This window comes from Vulpes lagopus, chromosome 15 (genome assembly GCF_018345385.1).
Source record: "Vulpes lagopus strain Blue_001 chromosome 15, ASM1834538v1, whole genome shotgun sequence".
NCBI lineage: Eukaryota > Metazoa > Chordata > Mammalia > Carnivora > Canidae > Vulpes > Vulpes lagopus.
The window spans coordinates 18,763,484-18,783,718 of NC_054838.1; the positions used below are offsets into that span (position 1 = coordinate 18,763,484).

The window sequence follows — 20,235 nt, forward strand, 5'->3', positions numbered from 1 at the left end:
TGGGTGTCTAAGGAGATAAGAGGCTTTGAGAGAAGTGGACCACTTGTGCTAGGCGGGCAAGTGCACGCAAGAAGATTTGCCTTAGTTCTGATATTTCCACGCAGCAATTTCTAAAAGATCCAGAGAACTCCTTGTTGCAGAGTTGTAAGGATTAAGTCTCCCGGGTCTGCAAGGGGCCCATGTTTCATTAATCATTTTCTCCTGCTTAGGAGGGACAGGAAGCTCTGCACCAGCCTCTTCTGAGTGCTCCTGCACAATAATTGCATTTGTGCTCATGTGTGTGCACATGTACAGAGGAGACCCCAAACATAAAAGGATGCAGTAGGGATACTGAGCACCAGAAGTAAAACAGTAAGAGGCTAAGTCAAAGCAGAAAGTCCGTGTCACATTTCTGTTGTGTGCTTGAGCTCTTCAAGGATTGCCAAAATCCTCTTAACCCCAGAAGAGTGGGAGCCAAGTACACCCACAAGTGCACTACTTTTTCTCTCTCTGGCATGTGTGTAATCTGGTTGCATGGGGATTGACAAGGGTCTGGGCAGGAACACTTGAGGACCTGGGGTGTAGTAGAAAGGTAAGGCCTGGAGGTCACAGTGTTGGTCAGTGATGGGGTCGATCCTCAGCCCCACCACAGGGCAGGACTGTTTCCAACCAGCACTCTGCTCGGAGGAAACTGATTTGAGATCCTTCTGCATCTTATAGGGCCAGCTGGTCTCTACCACTGCTCTGTCCACCAAAAAAGGCAAATGTTTTACAGTTAGAACCAAAGCAGTGAGATCACGCACTAGAATAGTTTCAAGTGGCGGGTAAACATTTAGTTGACCTTCCTTCCTGGTCCTTAACCCTCATATAATTATAGCTTCAAGCCTGAAATCTGCCTTTCTTAAACTAAGCTGGTGATTTTATGTTGTCCCTTGAAGCAAAGAAGGTCATGGGTTCTTTTCTCATTATACAAATGCTTTCCTCCATGAGACCCACCCTCCCCATGGAAACATGAGACATAAAGACTGAGGTTTCCTGGGCCTGCCCAAATAGACTCTTTCTTCTTCCAAACTATAAAGGACCCAAGAGGGGAAGCGGGTCATACTAAGGCTTTACATATAGGAGCAGCCCTTAAGAAGCACCCACAACAGCTACTTTACCTGGGCAGGGAAATGACATACTAGAGCTGTTCAGCCAAACATCAACATGTGGTCCATCAGATCTAATAAATGCTTGAATAATTTACCTACGTTTTCTGGTTTTATGAGACTCTTTAAAGTCACAGCTAGATCCCTTGGATTTCTTTTAAGTCCACTGTTTACATTTTTTGAAATTTCATCTTTATTCCCCTTAAAAATCCAGGATCAAGAAACTTTAAAATGTGGAAAAAAAATAAGAACACAGCACTTGGGTCAGCTCTAGATTATGTGTGCCTCACTCCCCTGCACACACACACACATGCACACACAGTGGTTGTACACTCTCCCTTGCTTTGGATTTTTGAGGACCAAAGGGCCAAAGTGGCAGTTGCTGCCCAAATGGCATTATCCCGACCCAGAAGCCCCAGAGGTTTTTGTCAAAGCTGCAAGGTGGACTGCTATAGCAAGGCCTGGGTATCTCTAGGCTAGGGCTCAAGGTGGCAGGGCCAGTAGGTGTTAAGAGCACTAGTTCGGGCCACCGATTCACCACAGTAGGTCAGGTAGGCAGCTTCCTCACGCCAACCCTGCAAGACCAGTGGCACCTCAATGTGCCTTTCATGTGTGGGAGACACCAGAGGGTGAAGTTTACACATCTTCTGGTTAATTCTACTCCAACAAATACGATTTTTTTAGAACCTACCAGTGCTGTTCAAGATACGGTTTCACTTAAATTCGCAGAGAGCAACATAAAACCAATATGTATTTTGGAACAATATTTACTTTGGTTGAAGTACTTTCAACCCCAGAGCTTTAATTTGAAAAGTAGCATAGAACAGCTCCTCCTTTTTAAACAGAAGCTGAGACATACTGTTTCTCTCCATGGGGCTTGACTCAGGGCTGCCTGCGTCTTATTCTCAATAAAGAGAATTTCTGTGTTTGCTCTCAGAAAACACTGACCATAACTGAAAAATACTATCCATAATGTTGACCATAATGCAGATTTGCTGCTTGGTTAAGAAAGTTCATGAATGTCACTGGAGCCAGCAGGCCCGGTATGAGTTGATAGACATGCAGACAGGGCTAGTGCATTTGTTTCCCTTCAAGAAATGTAAAGAAACGTACCATTTACAGCAAAGCATTGCTTTTTCTCCTTGGGTTCTTCTCTTGCTTACACTTTCTAGCACATTTTTAAGGTAATGATTGAAACCAAATGTTATACTCAAAATCTTTAATTTAATTCTAAAAACTCCTGGGGGGAAATACATTTTAAAAATCATTACTTTTTTGCAATGAAGACAAAAACCTGTTTCTGGGGTGCCTGGGTGGCTCAGTCGGTTAGGTGTCGGCCTTCTGTTCGGGTCATGATCCCGGAGTCCTGGGATCAAGTCCAGTGTCGGGCTCCCTGATCAGCGGGGAGTCTGCTTCTCCTCTTGCCTCTGCCCGCCCCCCTCCCTACCACTCATGCTCACTCTCTCTCATAAATAAATAAATAAATAAATAAATAAATAAATAAATAAATATCGTAAGGAAAAAACCCACTTGTTTCTGGAAGATTTATTTACTAGTTTATGTAGCCCATAAGCTGATCTGTGAAGACCTGAACAGAAGTATCTTCAGGTATTTATTATTCTCTGACAGCTTTGAGTTGGATAAATTAGAGAAATTGCCTTTCTTTGATAAAGTCAAATCTGGATACTGCTGCCATGCAAAAAGAACTTTATCTAAATTGTGCTAAAATCAGTGTCTTGAGATGATGTTCACTTGATAGGAAAACTATCAGTATTACTACGTCAGATGCTGGTTTGGAAATAGCTTTAATGCGATTGATAATTACTGGACTAATAGCTACAATAGATTTAGTGTTGAGCCAAGAAGATAGTAATTTTTTTTTTTTTTTTACTACCTTTACGGTTTGGAATAACAGTTGGATTTTCAAAAAGTAAGGAAAATGGGTAAAAGCAACACCATGTGATGTAAACTATAAGATGCCATGGTGTTTATCATCAATTAACTTCTTACTGATAATTACACTTTTTAAAATGTCTGGCAACACTCATCTAGCTTTCATGAAGAAATCTATCCTATGATGGAGTTTAGTGATGACCTAAGGGGACACCTTTGTGGCAAGTGTCCCTTTGGCTTAGAGATGGAAAGTGTCCAACTTAAGCTTTCGAGCTTTCAGTAGAATTATGATAATCACATTTTTCTTCCAAAGTTTCTTGTGACATTGTAAGTTCTGTAACAGTGATAGCCAGTTGCGTTTCCTTAGAATTTGCTCTATTTAAGTGTCCATGGATAGCCCTCCACACACCTCCCCCCACCCCTAATTACTGCCTCACTCACCCCACCCTTGTGCATGTTAAGCATTGCATGGGCTTTTAATGTGACAGCTATCCAGGAAGCCCTCTGATTCAGTGCCATCTCCCCCTCCACTCCCATCCCTGCTATTTCCAAAGTAGCCCTAGTGAGCCACACCTTCTATTCCATTCTTGTGTAATCCTGTCCCCCAAATCTAGACTGGCCTGACGCAATGACTTGCTCTTGACCGGTAGTGTGTGGCAGGAATGGCTCTGTTACTTGAAAGGTTTTTTAGAAGGACCGTGCAGCATGTTCTGGGAACATTTGCAATGTTAGCTCTGGGGGAAGCCAGTACTATGCAAACAGTCTGACTACCTTGAGACCTCCATGTTGTGAGGAAGCCCAAGCTAATCATGTGGAGAGACTATGTAGAGAGAGATGCCCAACCAGCATCCAACTGTTCCAGTCACCCCAGAGAAGGAGCCAGATATGTGAGTGATGAATCCATCATGAATATTCCACCCTGCCAGGCATTCAGATGAAGCCTTAGCTGCCATCTGACTGCAACCATGAGACTCCAAGAGAGAGTGATCACCTAAGCCCAGCCAACCCATATAACCATGAAGGATAATGAATTTCCCTCTAAATCAGTAAGCTTTGTAGTGCTTTGTTATGCAGCGACAGATAACTGGAACACCCACCGCTGCAGGACAGGATGCCATGAAGATAGCTCTCCATGTCTACCTTTTGTCAGTCTCCTTGGCTTAAATATGAGAACATGCAACACTTTCTTCTTTTCATATGAAATTTAGTTCTACTGATGGTCATGAGGGCTAAGTCATCTCATTGAGAGGATTGTTGGAGCATTTTGAAAACATCCACACTATAGAAACCACTGCTCTGCTTCCCTCCCTTATTCCTCCTCTGGTCATGCAGCAGTGTACTTCCTGGACATCATATCACTTGCTGAATGTGCCCAGTATGCTGCTGGGGAGATGCCCTGGCAGCTGCACACATCTGAGACAGATCAGCTTGAAGATAAAGGCAGCAAGGAGCTGAGGAAGAGGCTGAGGATCAGGGCCAGGTGGGTGGGGGAGACACTTGGCCTCTCCCATCTCTTGGCACCAGCTTTCCCCAAAGTCTTTTCCTAAGATCTGACCCTCTCACTGCCATTCCCATTTTTTCAAGGCATGTTAATTCCCTTCTCTAACCTGGGAAAGACACTGGAGAATCCTCTTCCCCCCAAGTTCAATGAGACAAAGTTGGAATTTTTCAAAAGGAACATTTACTAGGAAACTAAAGGGAAACCAAACAGAATGCAAGAGAACAGAGGCAGAGGTGCAGATGGGCTCGGGGAGTTCAAATCCAGAAACAGCCTCTGGCCACAGCTAGACTGGCTAGGCTAACCTTTCTAGACACAAAGCCACCAGCCTGCCATGCAGCCGGGCTTCTTTGCCTGCTAGCCTCTACAAAGCCACCTTCTGTTTCACACCAACAAGCCAGTAACATACTCAGTAGTACCCAGGGCTGCTAGCTCTCTGGGCAGGAAGATCTTTGGGGGGTAGGGGAGAAACAATAGGCACAGCTGCCCCAGATCTCCTACCCAGGCTCTTAGTGCCAAGGACATGTCAAAGTTTATTGAGACGGCTGCCTGCTATCTATTGGGGCCAGTCTGGTTTCTCTGGGACCATTCTTCTGGGCTCATCTGCCTGGCTCTAGAGACAGTCTTTCTGCTGGCTATCCTGCTGGCACATGTCCTTCATGCTTTGGTTCGAAACACTGGTAGGTGGAGGATGTCTGGATGGGGAGGAACAGGCAGGGTGGAACTTTGGGCAAGGAAAGTTGAATTCTTCTCACATCATCAGACACCGGCAGAACCTTGGCTTCTCTTTGGATCCAGGTGGTTGAAAGCCAATCAGAGATGGAAATGGACTAGGCAGGCTGGGGAATGCGTGAAGCTACAGTGTAGTAACACTGACTCACACAACCAAAGGCCTCTCTCCTTTTAAGAAGTGAAATCCGTGTAGAGTTTCTTGCACCAGGCAGCTGCCACAGTAAGAACTTTCTGCAGACATGCAAGGATCCTGCTTCCACCCAGTTAGTCCCACAGCAAAACGTTAATTCAAATGAAGATAATGAGCTTCCGAGGATGTTATCTTGGAGAAGTGGCGCAATGTGTGGTTGGGGTACCTTGCACCCATAATAGGAGAGAGAGGACCACTAGGTAACACCCACCCCCCTTCCCCCGCCCCAAGGTATGCTAAGGCCTTTGGTTTCATTTGTATGGAGGCAGAAGCAATGAGGATGAGGAGCAGAGCTGGCAGTGGGTTGGCTGATGTGGTCACAAAGGAAGCTGCGTAATGAATGAGATACCCGGGGAGAGCCCTTGACCTTCACTCTTGTAGGTATTTCCATTCCCCAAGTGCTATGAAAGTGATATATGTGTCTGGAAGTGAAAGGAAGCCTGTTTGTGGCTGCCCAAGGCTATGCCCCTGGGCTGTTGCATATGGAAATACCCCAGAAAGCACTCAGGCCAAGAAGGTCCAAAAATTGTGCCTTCCTCAGGGGAGGGTTGTGTTACCTCTCCATCAACTTATACATAACGGTACACCTGTCCCTGTGGCTGTTCCCCCAGTGGACAAGCATGCTCGGAAAAGGGTATTCCAGAATGCTTATGCCATTGAGACACATGCCTCTCTAACAGAGATGGCTATTAACTTTCATTCTACATTGAACACCAGTTGCAAGGAAGTGGCTGCTGGCCATCTAGAAAACACTGTCAGGGATTCTGACTCCTCAGAATCTGGGTTTAGCACAGAGAGGACTATGATCAACTCTCTGCCATATGCATGGGAGGGGGCAGTGAATTTGCTGTGAATCAGCCCTCCTTGCACTAGATTTTCTCCAGGGGAACAGCCTGTTTATCCTCTTACTGTCCTGGGGCTATTCCTTGCAAGGCTGAAGCACTTTTTGGGGTAAAGTTATTTTCTTTTTAGCTCAAAGGTAGTCCAGTGTGAATTGGATCTGCTGCCTATTTAGCACCTGGATATATTTTTAAATATTCTGTCCTTCCAGGGCGTCCAAGCAAATATCATGTCAGAGTGACGTTGCCAGGGCAGGTGCTATGGCCCCATCACCAAGGGCCTCATGTTAATCACTAAGAATCCTAGTGATCGAGGGTACTCTTAGTGTTCTCACTACATCGGGTGGTTTCTTCCATAGTCCGATCGTGTTCTTGGCCATGACAGCCGTGCTTCCCACACCACCTTAGGCCACTTGAAGATGGCCAGAACGCTCATATTCGCCAAACCTAATCTGGAAAGAGGGCCAGTTATTGCCGTAGTTACAGCTCAGCATTTGGTCACTGGAGTCGTCTGGGTGTTGTTGGATGAGAAAAGTTACTTAAGATCTTTGTAAGGTGGTTGTCCCACTGTGTCCTTGGCACAAACAATCCTCTTACCGATGGTCATCGTTTCTGTAGGAAGAAGAAACAGAAAGAATGCTTTGGTTTTCATCTATATATATATTTTTTATTTTTCTAAATTGAGGTATAATTAACATATGGTGTTATTTTAGTTTTAGGTGCACAACATACTGATTCACAATTCTATATGTTACTCAGGGTTCACCAGGATAAGTGTAGTCACCATTTGTCACCATACAACATTATTATAATATTATGGACTATATTCCCCATGCTGTATTTCTCATCACCATGACTTATTTATTTTATAACTGGAAGTTTGTATCTTTTAATCCTCTTTACCTATTTCAGCCATTCCCCCCACTGCTTCCCCTCCAGCAGCCACCAATTTGTTTTCTGTATTTAAGAGTTTTTTTACTTGTTTATTCACGTGTTTTGTTTTTTTAGATTCCACATATAAGTAAAATCATATGGTATTTGTCTTTCTCTGACTTATTTCACATTGCATGATGTTTTCTAGGTCCTCCGTGTTGTCACAAATGGCAAGATCTCACTCTTTTTTATGGTTGAATCAGAGTTCATTGTGGTGTGTGTGTGTGTGTGTATGTGTGTGTGTGTGTGTGTGTGTGTGTGTGTATGGGCTGCTTCCATATCTTAGCTATTGTAAATAATGCTGTAATAAACAGGGATGCATATATCTTTTCAAATTAGTGTTTTTCTTTGGAATATTGGAATTTTCTTTGGAGTTTAGTGGAATTATGAATCATATGACATTTCTACTTTTAATTTTTTGAGGAACCACCGCACTATTTCCACAGAGGCCACACCAATTTGCACTCCCCCCAACAGCACATGAGGGTTCCTTTTTCTCCACATCCTTACCAACACTTGTTATTTCTTGTGTTTTTGATTCTAGCCCTTCTGACAGGTGTGAAGTGGCATCTCATTATGGTTTCGATTTGTATTTCCCCGCTGATGAGTGATATTGAGCATCCTTTCATGTGTCCGTTGGCCAGCTGAATGTCTTCTTTGGAAAAATATCTACTCAGGTCCTCTGCTCATTTTATAATAGGATTATTTGTGGTGGTTTCTTTTTTGTGTTGAGTTACAAAAGCTCTCTCTATATTTTGCATATTAACCTTTTTTTTCGGATATATTGTTTGCAAATATCTACTCTCATCCTGTAGGTTGCCTTTTGTTTTGTTGATGGTTTCCTTCACCGTTCAAAAACTTTTTACTTTGGTGTAGTCCCAATAGTTTATCTTTGCTTTTGTTTCCCCTTTGTTCCCCCAGTGGACAAGCATGCTCAGAAAAGGGTATTCCAGAATGCTTATGCCATTGAGATGCATGCCTTTCTAACAGAGATGGCAATTAACTTTCATTCTAACATTGAACACCAGTTGCATGCATATGAGGAGACATATCTAGAAAAATATTGCTAAGGCCAATGTCAAAGAAATTACCGCCTGTCTTCTTCTAAAAGTTTTATGGTTTCAGGTCTCACATTTAGGTCTTTAATTAATTTGAGCTTGTTTTTAAGTATGGTATGAAAAAGTGGTCCAGTTTCATTCTTTTGCATGTAGCTGTTCAGTGTTCCCAGCATCATTTATTGAAGTGATGTCTTTTCCCCATTGTATATTCTTGCCTCCTTTGTCATAGATTAAGTGACCATATATGTATGGGTTTATTTCTGGGCTTTATATTCTGTTCCACTGCTCTATGTGTGTTTTTATGTCAGTACCATGCCATTTGGTGTTTAGAGGGAACATACCTTCACATAATAAAAGCCACATATATGACAAATTTGAAGCTAAAATGATATTCAGTGGTGAAAAACTGAGAGCTTTCCTCTAAAATCAGGGAGAAGACAAGAATGTCCATTCTCAGCACTTTTAATCAACATGGTAAGAAAGTCCTAGCTGTAGCATTCAGACAAAAAAGATATAAAAGGAATCCAAATTGGCAAGAAAGAAGTAAAACTTACACTATTTGCAAATAACATGATATTATATATAGAAAATTCTAAACACTTTACCAAAAAGCTATTAGTATTAGAACTGATAAATGAATTCAATAAAGTTGTAAGATACAAATTAATATACAGAAATATGTTGCATTTCTATATACTAATAATAAAGTAGCAGAAATAGAAATTCAAAAAAAAATCCCTTACAATTACACCACAAAAAAAATAATAAAAGATCCAGCAATAAACATGACCAAGGAGGTAAATATCTGTACTCTGAGAACTAAAACATTGATGAAAGAAATTGATGACAACACAAACAAATGGAGAGATATTCTAATACTCATGGACTGGAAGAATTAATATTGTTATTATGTCCATACTACCCAAAGCGATCTAGAGTCAACGCAATCCTGGTAAAAATACCAATAACAGTTTTCATAGAACTATAACAAATAATACTAAAATATGTATGAAACCACAGAAGCCCTGAATAGCTAAAGCAATCTCTTAAAAGAACAAAGCTGGAGGTATCAGAATTCCAGATTTCAAGATATACTACAAAGCTGTAGTAATCACGCATGTATTTCTTAATGTAGCCAGGCACTGTGATAGATGCTGGGGATACAGATCCCACGAGTAAGACACATACCCCACTTTCAAAGGGCTCCCAGGGGGAGAAGTTACAAGGTTAGAAGCTGAGTAACAGAGGTGTGCGTGGAATACATAGGAGCAAAGAGGAGGAAAGGACGAGGGGCCTGAGGAGGTCTACAAAGGGGATTCTGAAAGATAAGTTGAGTTGGGCCATTTAGTCTAAAGGAGAGTCCATCAGGAGAGAAGGAGAGAACGCCGTTTTGGCCAGGGGAAAGAGCCCATCCAAAGGCACAAAGGCAGGAAAGCATATGGCGCATTGGAGGAATAGGTAGGATTTGGTGTGAGGAGTAGAGAGGAAGGAAATAAGGTAGGAAGAGGAGTGGGTGGGTGGCTGGGGTCTTTGTGGCACAACATCCATTCCTTGTTTTCAAGCTGGGAAGGATGGGCTCATTCAGGGGAGCCCAGCCTCAGAGCAGCAGGATCTCTCCTGTCTCACACTCAGTGCAACATCGATTTAATTTAAACTCAGGGCACGTTCCAATACAGATTAAGGGTATTAATGCTGCCAGCCTAGAGAGAAAGAAAACCAGAGTCGCTCCCAAGGACACAGCACAACAAAAAAACATATGTATTAACTATGGGAGGGCCACAAACATTCTGAAACAGAAATATATGGATTGTATTTCATGGGTCAAATGTTCACACGTGAGGCTCTAACTTAGAGCAAGCAATAAAGCCAGAGCATACGTTGTAGATGAACAGCCGTGTCTGACTGTAACCCTTGACTCTGAAGTGTGTGCCTGGCTGTGGGCACACCCAGACCCCTGGGAAAGGGATGTTCTTTTCTGAGTCTAGAAGGGAAGTATGAGTGGATATTTGTCTTATGTTGTGATTCAAAACAACCTTCCCAGACTAGCTGATGCTGGATTAGCCTATGAATGGATCTCCTTCCCATTGCATCCCCCCACATCCAGCAGGATCTTCCCAGGGCCCCTTCTCTCAGTTGTGAGACCCTGCAGGCCCAGCTTGCCAGCCCCTGTCCCTCAGTCCTTTTTATCTAGGAAGGCAAATTGTCAACAGGCTTAGCCCCACCAAAGAATTAGTTGTGTTGCTATTAGCCAACTAGGCCATGTACCATATTCCTTCAGTTTTTGAGTGCAGATTATGTGCCAGGCACCAGGATATGAACTTTACAAATCCTTAAACAAAGATCTACGAGTTTCTTTACTGGAGGATACAGACATATAGAAAGATTAATTTGCCCAAAGCCACACTGTTACTAAGTGTCAGAGCTGGAATTTGAACTCAAGACTTCTAACTTTAAAGTCAATGCTTCAGCAATTACATCATTCCTAAATTCACTCTGTAAGTCCAGTCTATACATTTGAGCTTCTGCCTTGTTTTTTTAGATACTGTAACTGAGATTAAGGAACTTTCAGGAACCTTAGTCTGAGTCAGTAACATGTAGCAGGTGCCACAGTCCACTTATGGCTTCCAACTTCATTATTCCATTTCTTGGGATTCCTCTGGCTAGTGACCTGCGTGTGTACCTCATTTGCTCCCTCAGCTCTACGTACAACCTCAATCTTCCCTGTTCTCACCTTAGTTTCTCCTCTCCATTTGAGCAGCCCTTCACACTGCTTTGGGTAGAGCTCTCCCAAAGTTCCCTGTCTTAGGAACCATCTCTGTACCTGGTGTGTTATGGCGTCACCTGAAGCCTGCATAAAGGGCTGGGCTGTGACTTTAGCCAATCTTTTATCAGTCTCCATACCCAGGGATACTATTAAGCAGAGCCCACGCTACCAGGGGCCAGCTCTGACTTGCCTTCATAGCTGGGTTTTGCTCACTTGGTGAGGTTCCTTGCACATACAACTAGCTGGAGTCAAACTCAGCCTCTGGGAATACTGTGGAGTGGCCTATTATCTTCTTCTTTAGCTGGGTTGATTTTCCAGGCTCTGATCCTGTCTGGTCCCAGTATCCTTTTGTTTCTACTCGGACAGTGCCATGAAGGCCCCAGGATGTTTTTGGTCTGCCAGCCCATAAAATTACAGGATAAAGGAATTTCAATGTCTGCTGGAATGGTAGGGTCATCTCTACTAAGGGTCTTGCAAGAGAAGCTTCTTGGAAATGAACTTCTCCTAGGGAAAGTCAGATATAGAATTCAGGTGTGAAAAAAATAGTTGTTGTCACAAAAGAAGGACAATTTTGAGTATGGCATGGGTGAACTTTGCTGTGGCCTAACCCCTTCTGTGTGTCTCTTGTGGGGGGAAAGACTGGAAAAACTCAACCAAAGAAAACAAAATAAGTAAGTTACAACACTTTTCCAAACTCTTATAACCGAATGGGCTGTTTCTCGGGCAAGATTTTTATAAAATGAGGTGTATGGAAGGATTTTTGTATAGTTCAGAAGAGCAGTGACTCAGCAGGGTTTTAAAGGGGAGGGGGGACGTGGTGGTAGAGACTATGGCACCAGCACCAGAGACAGCAATGGTGGTGCAAACACTGCCAGAAGGCTGGCCTAGTGGGTTCCAGGGCTGGCACCAAGCCCATCTCACGGGGGCGGAAGCGGCAGTGTCCTTGTTATCTGACCAGTGGCCTCCCTGGCAGCGCCAGAGATTTGGAAAGTATCAGGAACTTCAGTGGCATCAATAGGAAGTAGTGGTTACAATCTTATCAGAACAGAGGGGAATTGAAGTGAATTCAATTGTCCTGAGACACACAGATCCTATTTGAATTAAATTGAATTGAAACCAAAGATGAGAACAGTCTCAATGAAAACTGTAATGTGAAGTGACATTTCGATCATAAAAATGACAGCTGATGTGAGACAGGCCATTGAAACTGACCCCAAATTAAGAACATGAAAAGACTGGGTGGATCATTAGATAATATCTTCCTGTGAATTTGAAAATGGGTTTTGATTACAGGAAGTATCTAAGGGCTTTGAACTAAGAAGCTTGTCAGAAATTGAAGTGACTCATTACATGATTCAATCTTACATGGGCTTATTATCATTAAGCTTGTACTTTAAATTTTTATTTAAAAACCATAAAAATCTTGTAATTTTGTTGACTATTACTTAGCCCTGCCATGCAAAACACATGAGGAAATATCATGCCCTCCTGCTTAGAATCTGATTAGCATCTTTATTCTTTCTCCAATGCGTTCTTTGTTCATTGCCCCTTACCCCTTTAAAAATCAGGTTAGAGATGTGTGAATGTAACTGTACTTTCAGTCAGAAGACTGGGGTGATAGCCGGAAAAGGGGAATCCACTTGGGAAATAACTACTCTTTGTGGAGCACTCCAGCACTTTGCTCTATCCCAAGAGCTTTGCATAGCTTATCTCTTTCAATTCTTGCCTGGACTCTCTATGATTGAAGCTACAATCACATTTTTTACAGAGGTAACAGTCTGAGAAAGGCCAAATAAAGGTAGTGAATGGCAGAGACAGGGTCTGACATCATGTGTTTATGGTTCCAAATGTATGCTCTTAAGTACCATGATCAGGATGGCAAGTCATTGCCCCCTAAATGCTAACTCCATCACAGCACCTTTCTAAAAAGGACTTTCAATTCAAAGAATAATTCTGAACAGTCCAGACTTTGTAGGAAAGTGTACTAAGACCCACTATCAAGTCAACCAATAGGGGAAAGGTGGTGAGTGTTGGCATGAGTGACATGTACACTGTTACTGAGAAGGTTCAGCAGAAACAAGCAAGAGGCAAGAGCTGAAAGTGAGGTGTCATTAAAAAGGTACTGGGGAAGTGCTGTCAGAGTTTTCAGATGAAAGGGCAAGTTAGGGAATTATGGCAAGGCAAAACTTACTCTACTTGATGGAGTTGCATGGAGGATATTTAGAGTTTGCTACTCCAAGTTTATAATGTATTACATTTATTCATTAATTCATTCAACAAACATTTATTGAGCACCAGACCAAAGTGCAGACCATTAGAAACTCAAAGATGATCAATGCACACCATACTCTTGAGGAGCTTGCAATTGTCACCAAATGACTAGAGAAACAGGACATTGAGCAAGAAAAGAGTAAATGAGGTCTCATCAAGAAGCTTGACTATAGGGCAGCCCTGGTGGCTCAGCGGCTTAGCGCCTGGAGACCCAGGATCGAGTCCCGAGTCGGCCTCCCTGCATGGAACCTGCTTCTCCCTCTGCCTGTGTCTCTGCCTCTCTCTCTCTCTCTCTGTGTGTGTGCCTCTCATGAATAAATAAATAAAATCTTAAAAAAAAAAAAACAAAGCTTGACTATAGGGGTGTCTGAATGGCTCATTCTGTTAAGCATCTGCCTATACCTCAGGTCATGAGTCCTGGGATCGAATCCCACATCAGGCTCCCTGCTCTGCAGGGAGTCTGCTTCTCTCTCTACCCCTCCTCCCTGCTTGTGGTCTCTCCCTCCCTCTCTCTCAAATAAATAAATTAAAAAAAAATTTTTTTTTAAAGAAGCTTACTGTAAGTCCCATGATTGGGGGGAGGGAGAGAAATAGAGTGTATATGTGCGTGTGCACATATGCCCACACTCATACAGAATTCCATCTACCCAAATCAAGGAAGAAAAGGGAAAAAAGTTATAAAAACAATTGGGTCAGGGTAAAAGTTGAAACGTTCCTAGGATATATGAGATGCACTGAATTGTGAAATGAAATCCCACTAAAAAAGCCTGGTGTTATCTTCCACTGACAGTGCAGCTAGCAGAAGCCAACTAGAAGAGACTTGCCTTGTTAATGCAGAGATGGCATTTCCTGGGGGAGGGGGTGGCAATCCAGCCCTTTCCCATATCTGTGCGCAAGTATCCTACCTTTGCAATTTGGGACTCAGACCTTTGAATAACCATCTATCATCTCAGAACTGATAATTCTGTTCCTGCTCTTTGGAAAATTAACTTTTTAACACCAGAACAGTATAACACATAAGAATTCTAAATGATGAATAATACTTTTGTGTAGGTTATATTTATTTCAGTGCAATAACACATTTTGTGATCTACTTTATGTTTTTGAGGTAAGTGCTGAATAATACAATATAATAAAATTACCAGATTTTTGATTTTAATGGATATATTTAGGATAATCGACTAGTTACATTTATTCAACATTTAAATGCTTAGGAAAATCCAATATGAGTTCATAAATTTATTTTTTGAAGATGCTGAAATGCTTAAGGTAATTTAATCTAAATGTAAAAGGTTTTATTTTTTTATTTTTATTTTTTTTTTTAAATAAAGGTTTTATTTATTAGCATTATAAGAGTTAACAGTGTCTGACTGAGGATCTTAAGGACATGGAGATACTCTGTATGATACATGCCATTATATGATGGATAGATTCCACTATATATTTGTGTAAACTCATAGAATGTACAACATCAAGAGTGAATCATGATGCAAACTAGAGACTTTGAGTGATATTGATGTGTCAATGTAGGGTCATCGATTGTAACATATGTACCACTCTGGTGGGGGATGCTAATAGTGGGGGAGGATGTGCATATATGCACCTGTTATATGGGAACTCTCTATACATTCTACTCAGTTTTTCTGTGTGAGACTAAAACTTCTTACAAAAATAAAATTTATTTAAAAAAGTTAAGAGTGCTTGAGAATAATTTTGTAACACCTACTGTGTTAGATGTTTGAAGCCTTTGATATAATCACACTTTAAATTTGTGACTTCAGTTTGAAATATTTAGGGAATGTAGCCAATCGATTGCTTAAATGGTGCTTACATAGTAGGAGAACTTTATGTTAAATTATAAGGCTTTTTCTTTAATTTGGAACTTTTAAGAGAATTTGATTAAGTGTGAAATTAGTGTTTAGCAGTTTAGGGAAGTATAATCTGTCAAATTAATGAGCTAATTGAGAATTAAACAAAGAACAAATGAAAATGAGCATTTTAATTTCAAAACAAAATGATTGGATTTATAAATCATCATAATAGTTAATGTTACACAGCATTTCATATGAACTATTCTAAGAATATTACATCTGTTAATTTACTTGCTCCTCGCCACAATTCTCTGATGTGCGCATACTCTTATTACCATTTTACAGATGAGGAAGTCAAAGTACATTATGTAAAATGACTGCTTTATCAAGTGCTACAGAATGAATTCTGTACCCCACAAAATTCATATATTGAAACCCTAAACTCCAATGTGATGATATTTTCAGGTGGGACTTTAGGGTGAGATGAAGTCCTGAGGGGTAGGGCCCTCATGATGGGCTTAGAGCCCTTACAGGAGATACCAGAAAGCTAGTGCTCTCTTTCTCTCTTTCCATCACCACACAGGGAGAAAGCAGCCATCTGCAAGCCAGGGAGAGAGTCCTCACCAGAACCCAACTATGCCGGTACCCTGACCTTTGACTTCCAGCTTCAAGAAATGGGAGGAATAAGCATCTGTTGTGTATACACACCCCACCCCCCAGTCTATGGTATTTTGTTATGGCAGCCCAAGCTACAGCACCAAGTGCATCAGTGTCCTGGGGTTTTCATAACAAAATACAATAAACTGGATGGCTTAAAACAATAGGAATTTATTCTCTCCCGGTTCTGGAGGCCAGAAGTCTGATTTCAAGGTGTCAGGGGCCCTTCCTCTTTCCAAAGGCACTCCAGAAGAATCCTTCCTTGCCTCTTCCTGGCTTCTGGCAGTTGCCAGCAATCCTTGGCATTCCTTGGCTCATAGCAGTATCACTCCAATTTCTGCTCCACCATCACGCTGAATTCTCTTTGTTGGCTCTCTTTGTGCCTTCATCACATGATCTGCTTATTATAAGGACACTAGTCATTGGATGTAGGGCCCATTCTAATCCAGGATGATGTCATTTTTTTAAAAGATTTCATTTTAGAGAGACATAGAGAGCGAGCACAGAGGAACAGACTCCTCACTGAGCAGCAAGCCCCACATGAGGCTCAATCCCAGGAGCCTGAGATAATGACCTGAACCAAAGGCAGATGCTTAACTGACTGAGCCACCCAGGCACCCCTGGTATGACATCATTTTAACATAACTAAATATATCTACAAAGACTCTATTTCCAAGAAAGGTTCAGGGTAGGTGAGGATTTGGGAAGACACCATCAACCCAGTATCTCATTCCACCAATTGAGTTGATAAACTCAATGTCTGTTTTCAGTCCTCATATTCTTTGTCCTATTGGCAACATCTAATCACTGCCTTGTCTTGGAAACAGTATCTTCTCTCCTCTTTGGACACTCCTGGTTTCCTTACTACTTCAATGATTCTCTCCTTCTCAGTCTCTGTTGGTTTCTCTTCTTTTTCCTCCCTTTAAGTATTGGACTTAAGCCCTTCAGCCCTTGGACCCTTCTCTTCTCCATTTATATGTTACAGTGTCTGCCTGACCTTTCTCTGAAACTCTAGGTTTTTGCATCTAACTTCCACTTGATGTCTCCCTGTAGATATCTAAGAGATGCTTCACACTTGGGAGGGCCAACTTCTGATTGCCCTACACGGGTGCTCCACCTGCTGTCTTCTTAGCCCAGGTCTAAAATGTTGAAATCATCCTTTACTTCTCTCTGTCATATCCTATATCAGGAAATCCTATATCAGGAATATCCTATATCAGGAAATCTCCTTCCAAAAATATATCCAGAATGTAACCACCGCTCACCACTACCCTGCTTCTACATCAGTCCAAACCTCTACAGTTTCCATCTGGATAATAGCAGTAGGCTCCTAGTAGATCTCCCCCTTCTACCTCACCTCCTAAGGTCTATTCTCAACATAGAATCAAAGGGATCAGTTATAACCTTAGATCACATCAAATCTCTCTACAAAATCCTGCAGTGGCTTCCTGTTCATCTCAGAGTATGAACCAGAATCCTTATAAAGATCTATTAGGTTCTATGTAGTCTGAGCACACCTGTTACTTTTCTGATCTCATCTCTTATTACCCTCCTCCACTCTGCATCACTCCCATTGTTCTCAGAGCTACTTGCACAAACTTTCCCAAGGTCTTTGTATTGGCCACCTCCAGGGCCCGGCCCGAATACTCACATGGCTTCCTCCCTCATCTCCTCCAACTGTTTGCTCAATTGTTTCAGTTCTGCATTACCTCTATTACGATTATCACCTCCCTTTAAAAAACAACCAACCAACCAAGAAAAAACAAATCAAAACAAAACACTACAATATTTCTGGTCTCTCATACTTGTCCTATTGTATTTTTCTTTTTATTGATTAGTGATTATTACCTTCAACAATACATAATATGCTCATTTACAATGTCTATTTTCTGGTTTTCCCACTAGAATATAAGCTCCACCTGGGCAAGAATTACTGTCTTTTTTCTCATGATGTATACCCATCGTAGGTTTCAATCAATATTTGTTGATAAATAAATAAATGACTGAATCTCCCACATCCCTCTGCAAGGTGATTGTTTTAAAGATTCTATTTATCTATTCATGAGAGAGAGGCAGAGACATAGGCAGAGGGAGAAGCAGGCTCCATGTAGGGAGCCTGATGTGGGACTCGATCCTGGGACCGTGGGATCACACCCTGAGCCAAAGGCAGACACTCAACTGCTGAGCCACCCAGGCATCCCCAGGTGATTGTTTAAAGGAAACTTGAACAGAATGCCACAATACAGACAAATGATGCAAATAATGCAAAGAGGCATCTTGAAAGATTGTGGAGATATGTAGCCAGCATGGTGAGTCTGAACATATAGAAGTTCTGGAGGAAGTGGTCACCATTCCTCCAACCTGTTTTTAAACTAAGATGATTCTCTGGCAGAGACCCTTATGAGAACTGTGCTTCTTGTCACTGCAAATCCCCTCTAAACCAGTACTGGGAACTTGGCACTATTGTAATGCTCATGGGTGTTGCCTCATACTTGGAGAACTGAGAGCTGGAAGGAAGGTAGAGCTTGTCCAAGAAAATGGAGCTTCTTTGGCTTTCAGAGCTAGCTAGCACTGTGTTACTCTTACACATTAATAGAACCCTGTACCTGCAGTTTTGAAAATATGACATGCAGAGTTCATCTAACAAATCCACAACTGTTTTCCAAGTTGTAAGATAGAAGAAATTGGAATTCTATCCAACAAGAATTTATTCAATGCTGACTCCGTGACAGGCATTTTGCCAGGTCCTGGTTATATGGCCATGAGTAATAATTGCTATCGTCAAGAAGCAGTTGGATGTGCCATGGATGACTTAGACACAGATAATATCAAGTGGCACCAAATGCTATGGTAGGGGCAGGCCCAGGGTACCAGTGGAAGAGAACACATACAAGAGACATTTAACTCATAGTAGGGAGCTCTCCAGAATGCCTCCTGAAAGAGATGACAACTGATCTGATGCTTAAAAGATGAGCTGGATATAACCAAGCAAAGAGAGGTAGAGAGGATAGCATAAGAAGTCAAAGCAGGGGATCCCTGGGTGGCACAGCAGTTTGGCGCCTGCCTTTGGCCCAGGGCGCGATCCTGGAGACCCAGGATCAAATCCCACGTCAGGCTCTTGGTGCATGGAGCCTGCTTCTCCCTCTGCCTGTGTCTCTGCCTCTCTCTCTCTCTCTCTCTCTCTCTCTCTGTGACTATCATAAATAAATAAAAATTAAAAAAAAACAAAGTCAAAGCAGGAGCAAGAGCATGAGATGAAGAAAAAGCATGGAGCAGGGATCCCTGGGTGGCGCAGCCGTTTGGCGCCTGCCTTTGGCCCAGGGCGTGATCCTGGAGACCCGGGATCGAATCCCACATCAGGCTCCCAGTGCATGGAGCCTGCTTCTCCCTCTGCCTATGTCTCTGCCTCTCTCTCTCTCTCTCTCTCTCTGTGACTATCATAAATAAATAAAAATTAAAAAAAAAAAAGAAAAAAAAAAAAAGAAAAAGCATGGAGCAGACCACCAGAAACTGGGCATGGCCTCAACATACAGTACAAGGAAGAGATGAAGGCAGGGTCACAGAGGACCAGGAATGGCAATGTTAGGGAACTTGATCTTGGTCTGAGCAAAAAGCAGCTATTGAAGTAGGGGAGGAGCATGGTAGATTTGTATTTTAGGACTTGGACCCTGCAAGCAGTGCAGAGGCTGGTTGGGAGAGCACACAGGAGAGCAGGGAACCCAGGGTGAAGCGACCATGTAGGAGCAGCTGAAGCACTTCTCTTGCTTTCATGGTCCTCATTCACCCTGGCCCTACAAAAGTGTTGGTTAGATGGAGATGGAGAGGAGGTAGCTGGCTTTGGCTCCTGAGAAACTTTTTTGGCTGGTTCTCAAACTGGACCAGAGTATTTAAATTCAGCAATTCCTAAAAAGGGACAAACGGAACTCTGAAAAATAATGAAGAGCTACACATACATATACCAAAGAAATAATGAATGAAGAGTCATGTATCCACCTCCCAACCCACCAATGTGTAGTATACAATAAAACGAATGCTCCATCTGTTCACCTGTGAACTTTACTCCAGGATATCACCACTACTCTTATGGATGGTAACCATTTTCTGACTAAAGAACAAGACCCCAGTATCTTCTAGCACTCATTTGCCTGACATGAGGGAGACATTGTAGGCAGATGTACCCAGTCTGCTGCATGTGTAATTTGTACCTCTCCTCTGGGTGCCACACTGAAGAGCCACACGCAGACTGCATGTGTCTTAATCCTTTCTTGGGGGTTTCACACTGACCAGTCCCTTGTTGCCTATTGATCACATTCGGGAAACTTCTCTATGGATCACAGAGGAAAGGCTCAGTCACTATCTGTAGTAAAAGTCCAGCAATGAGCTCATGTCAGCTAAATACATCAATTGAGTGAATAATGAAAGCCCTTCCTTTTCACTATGGGGAGGAAACATAATCTCAGAC

At 42.3% G+C, this 20,235-nt stretch overlaps 1 protein-coding gene across 2 annotated transcripts in view; it reads right to left on the reverse strand.

Annotated features, from left to right (window-relative positions):
- Nucleotides 1-4,681: 4,681 nt before the first annotated feature.
- Nucleotides 4,682-20,235, reverse strand: part of SYT9 (synaptotagmin 9) — a 189,342-nt gene continuing 173,788 nt past the window's right edge. Inside the window, exon 7 of one of the 2 annotated variants that reach the window (XM_041730690.1) lies at nucleotides 4,682-6,891. In XM_041730690.1, coding sequence (XP_041586624.1) covers nucleotides 6,883-6,891 — 9 coding nt within the window. In that variant the 3' untranslated portion in view covers nucleotides 4,682-6,882. The remainder of the gene's footprint in view (nucleotides 6,892-20,235) is intronic. The other variant, XR_005983967.1, reaches the window with a different exon arrangement.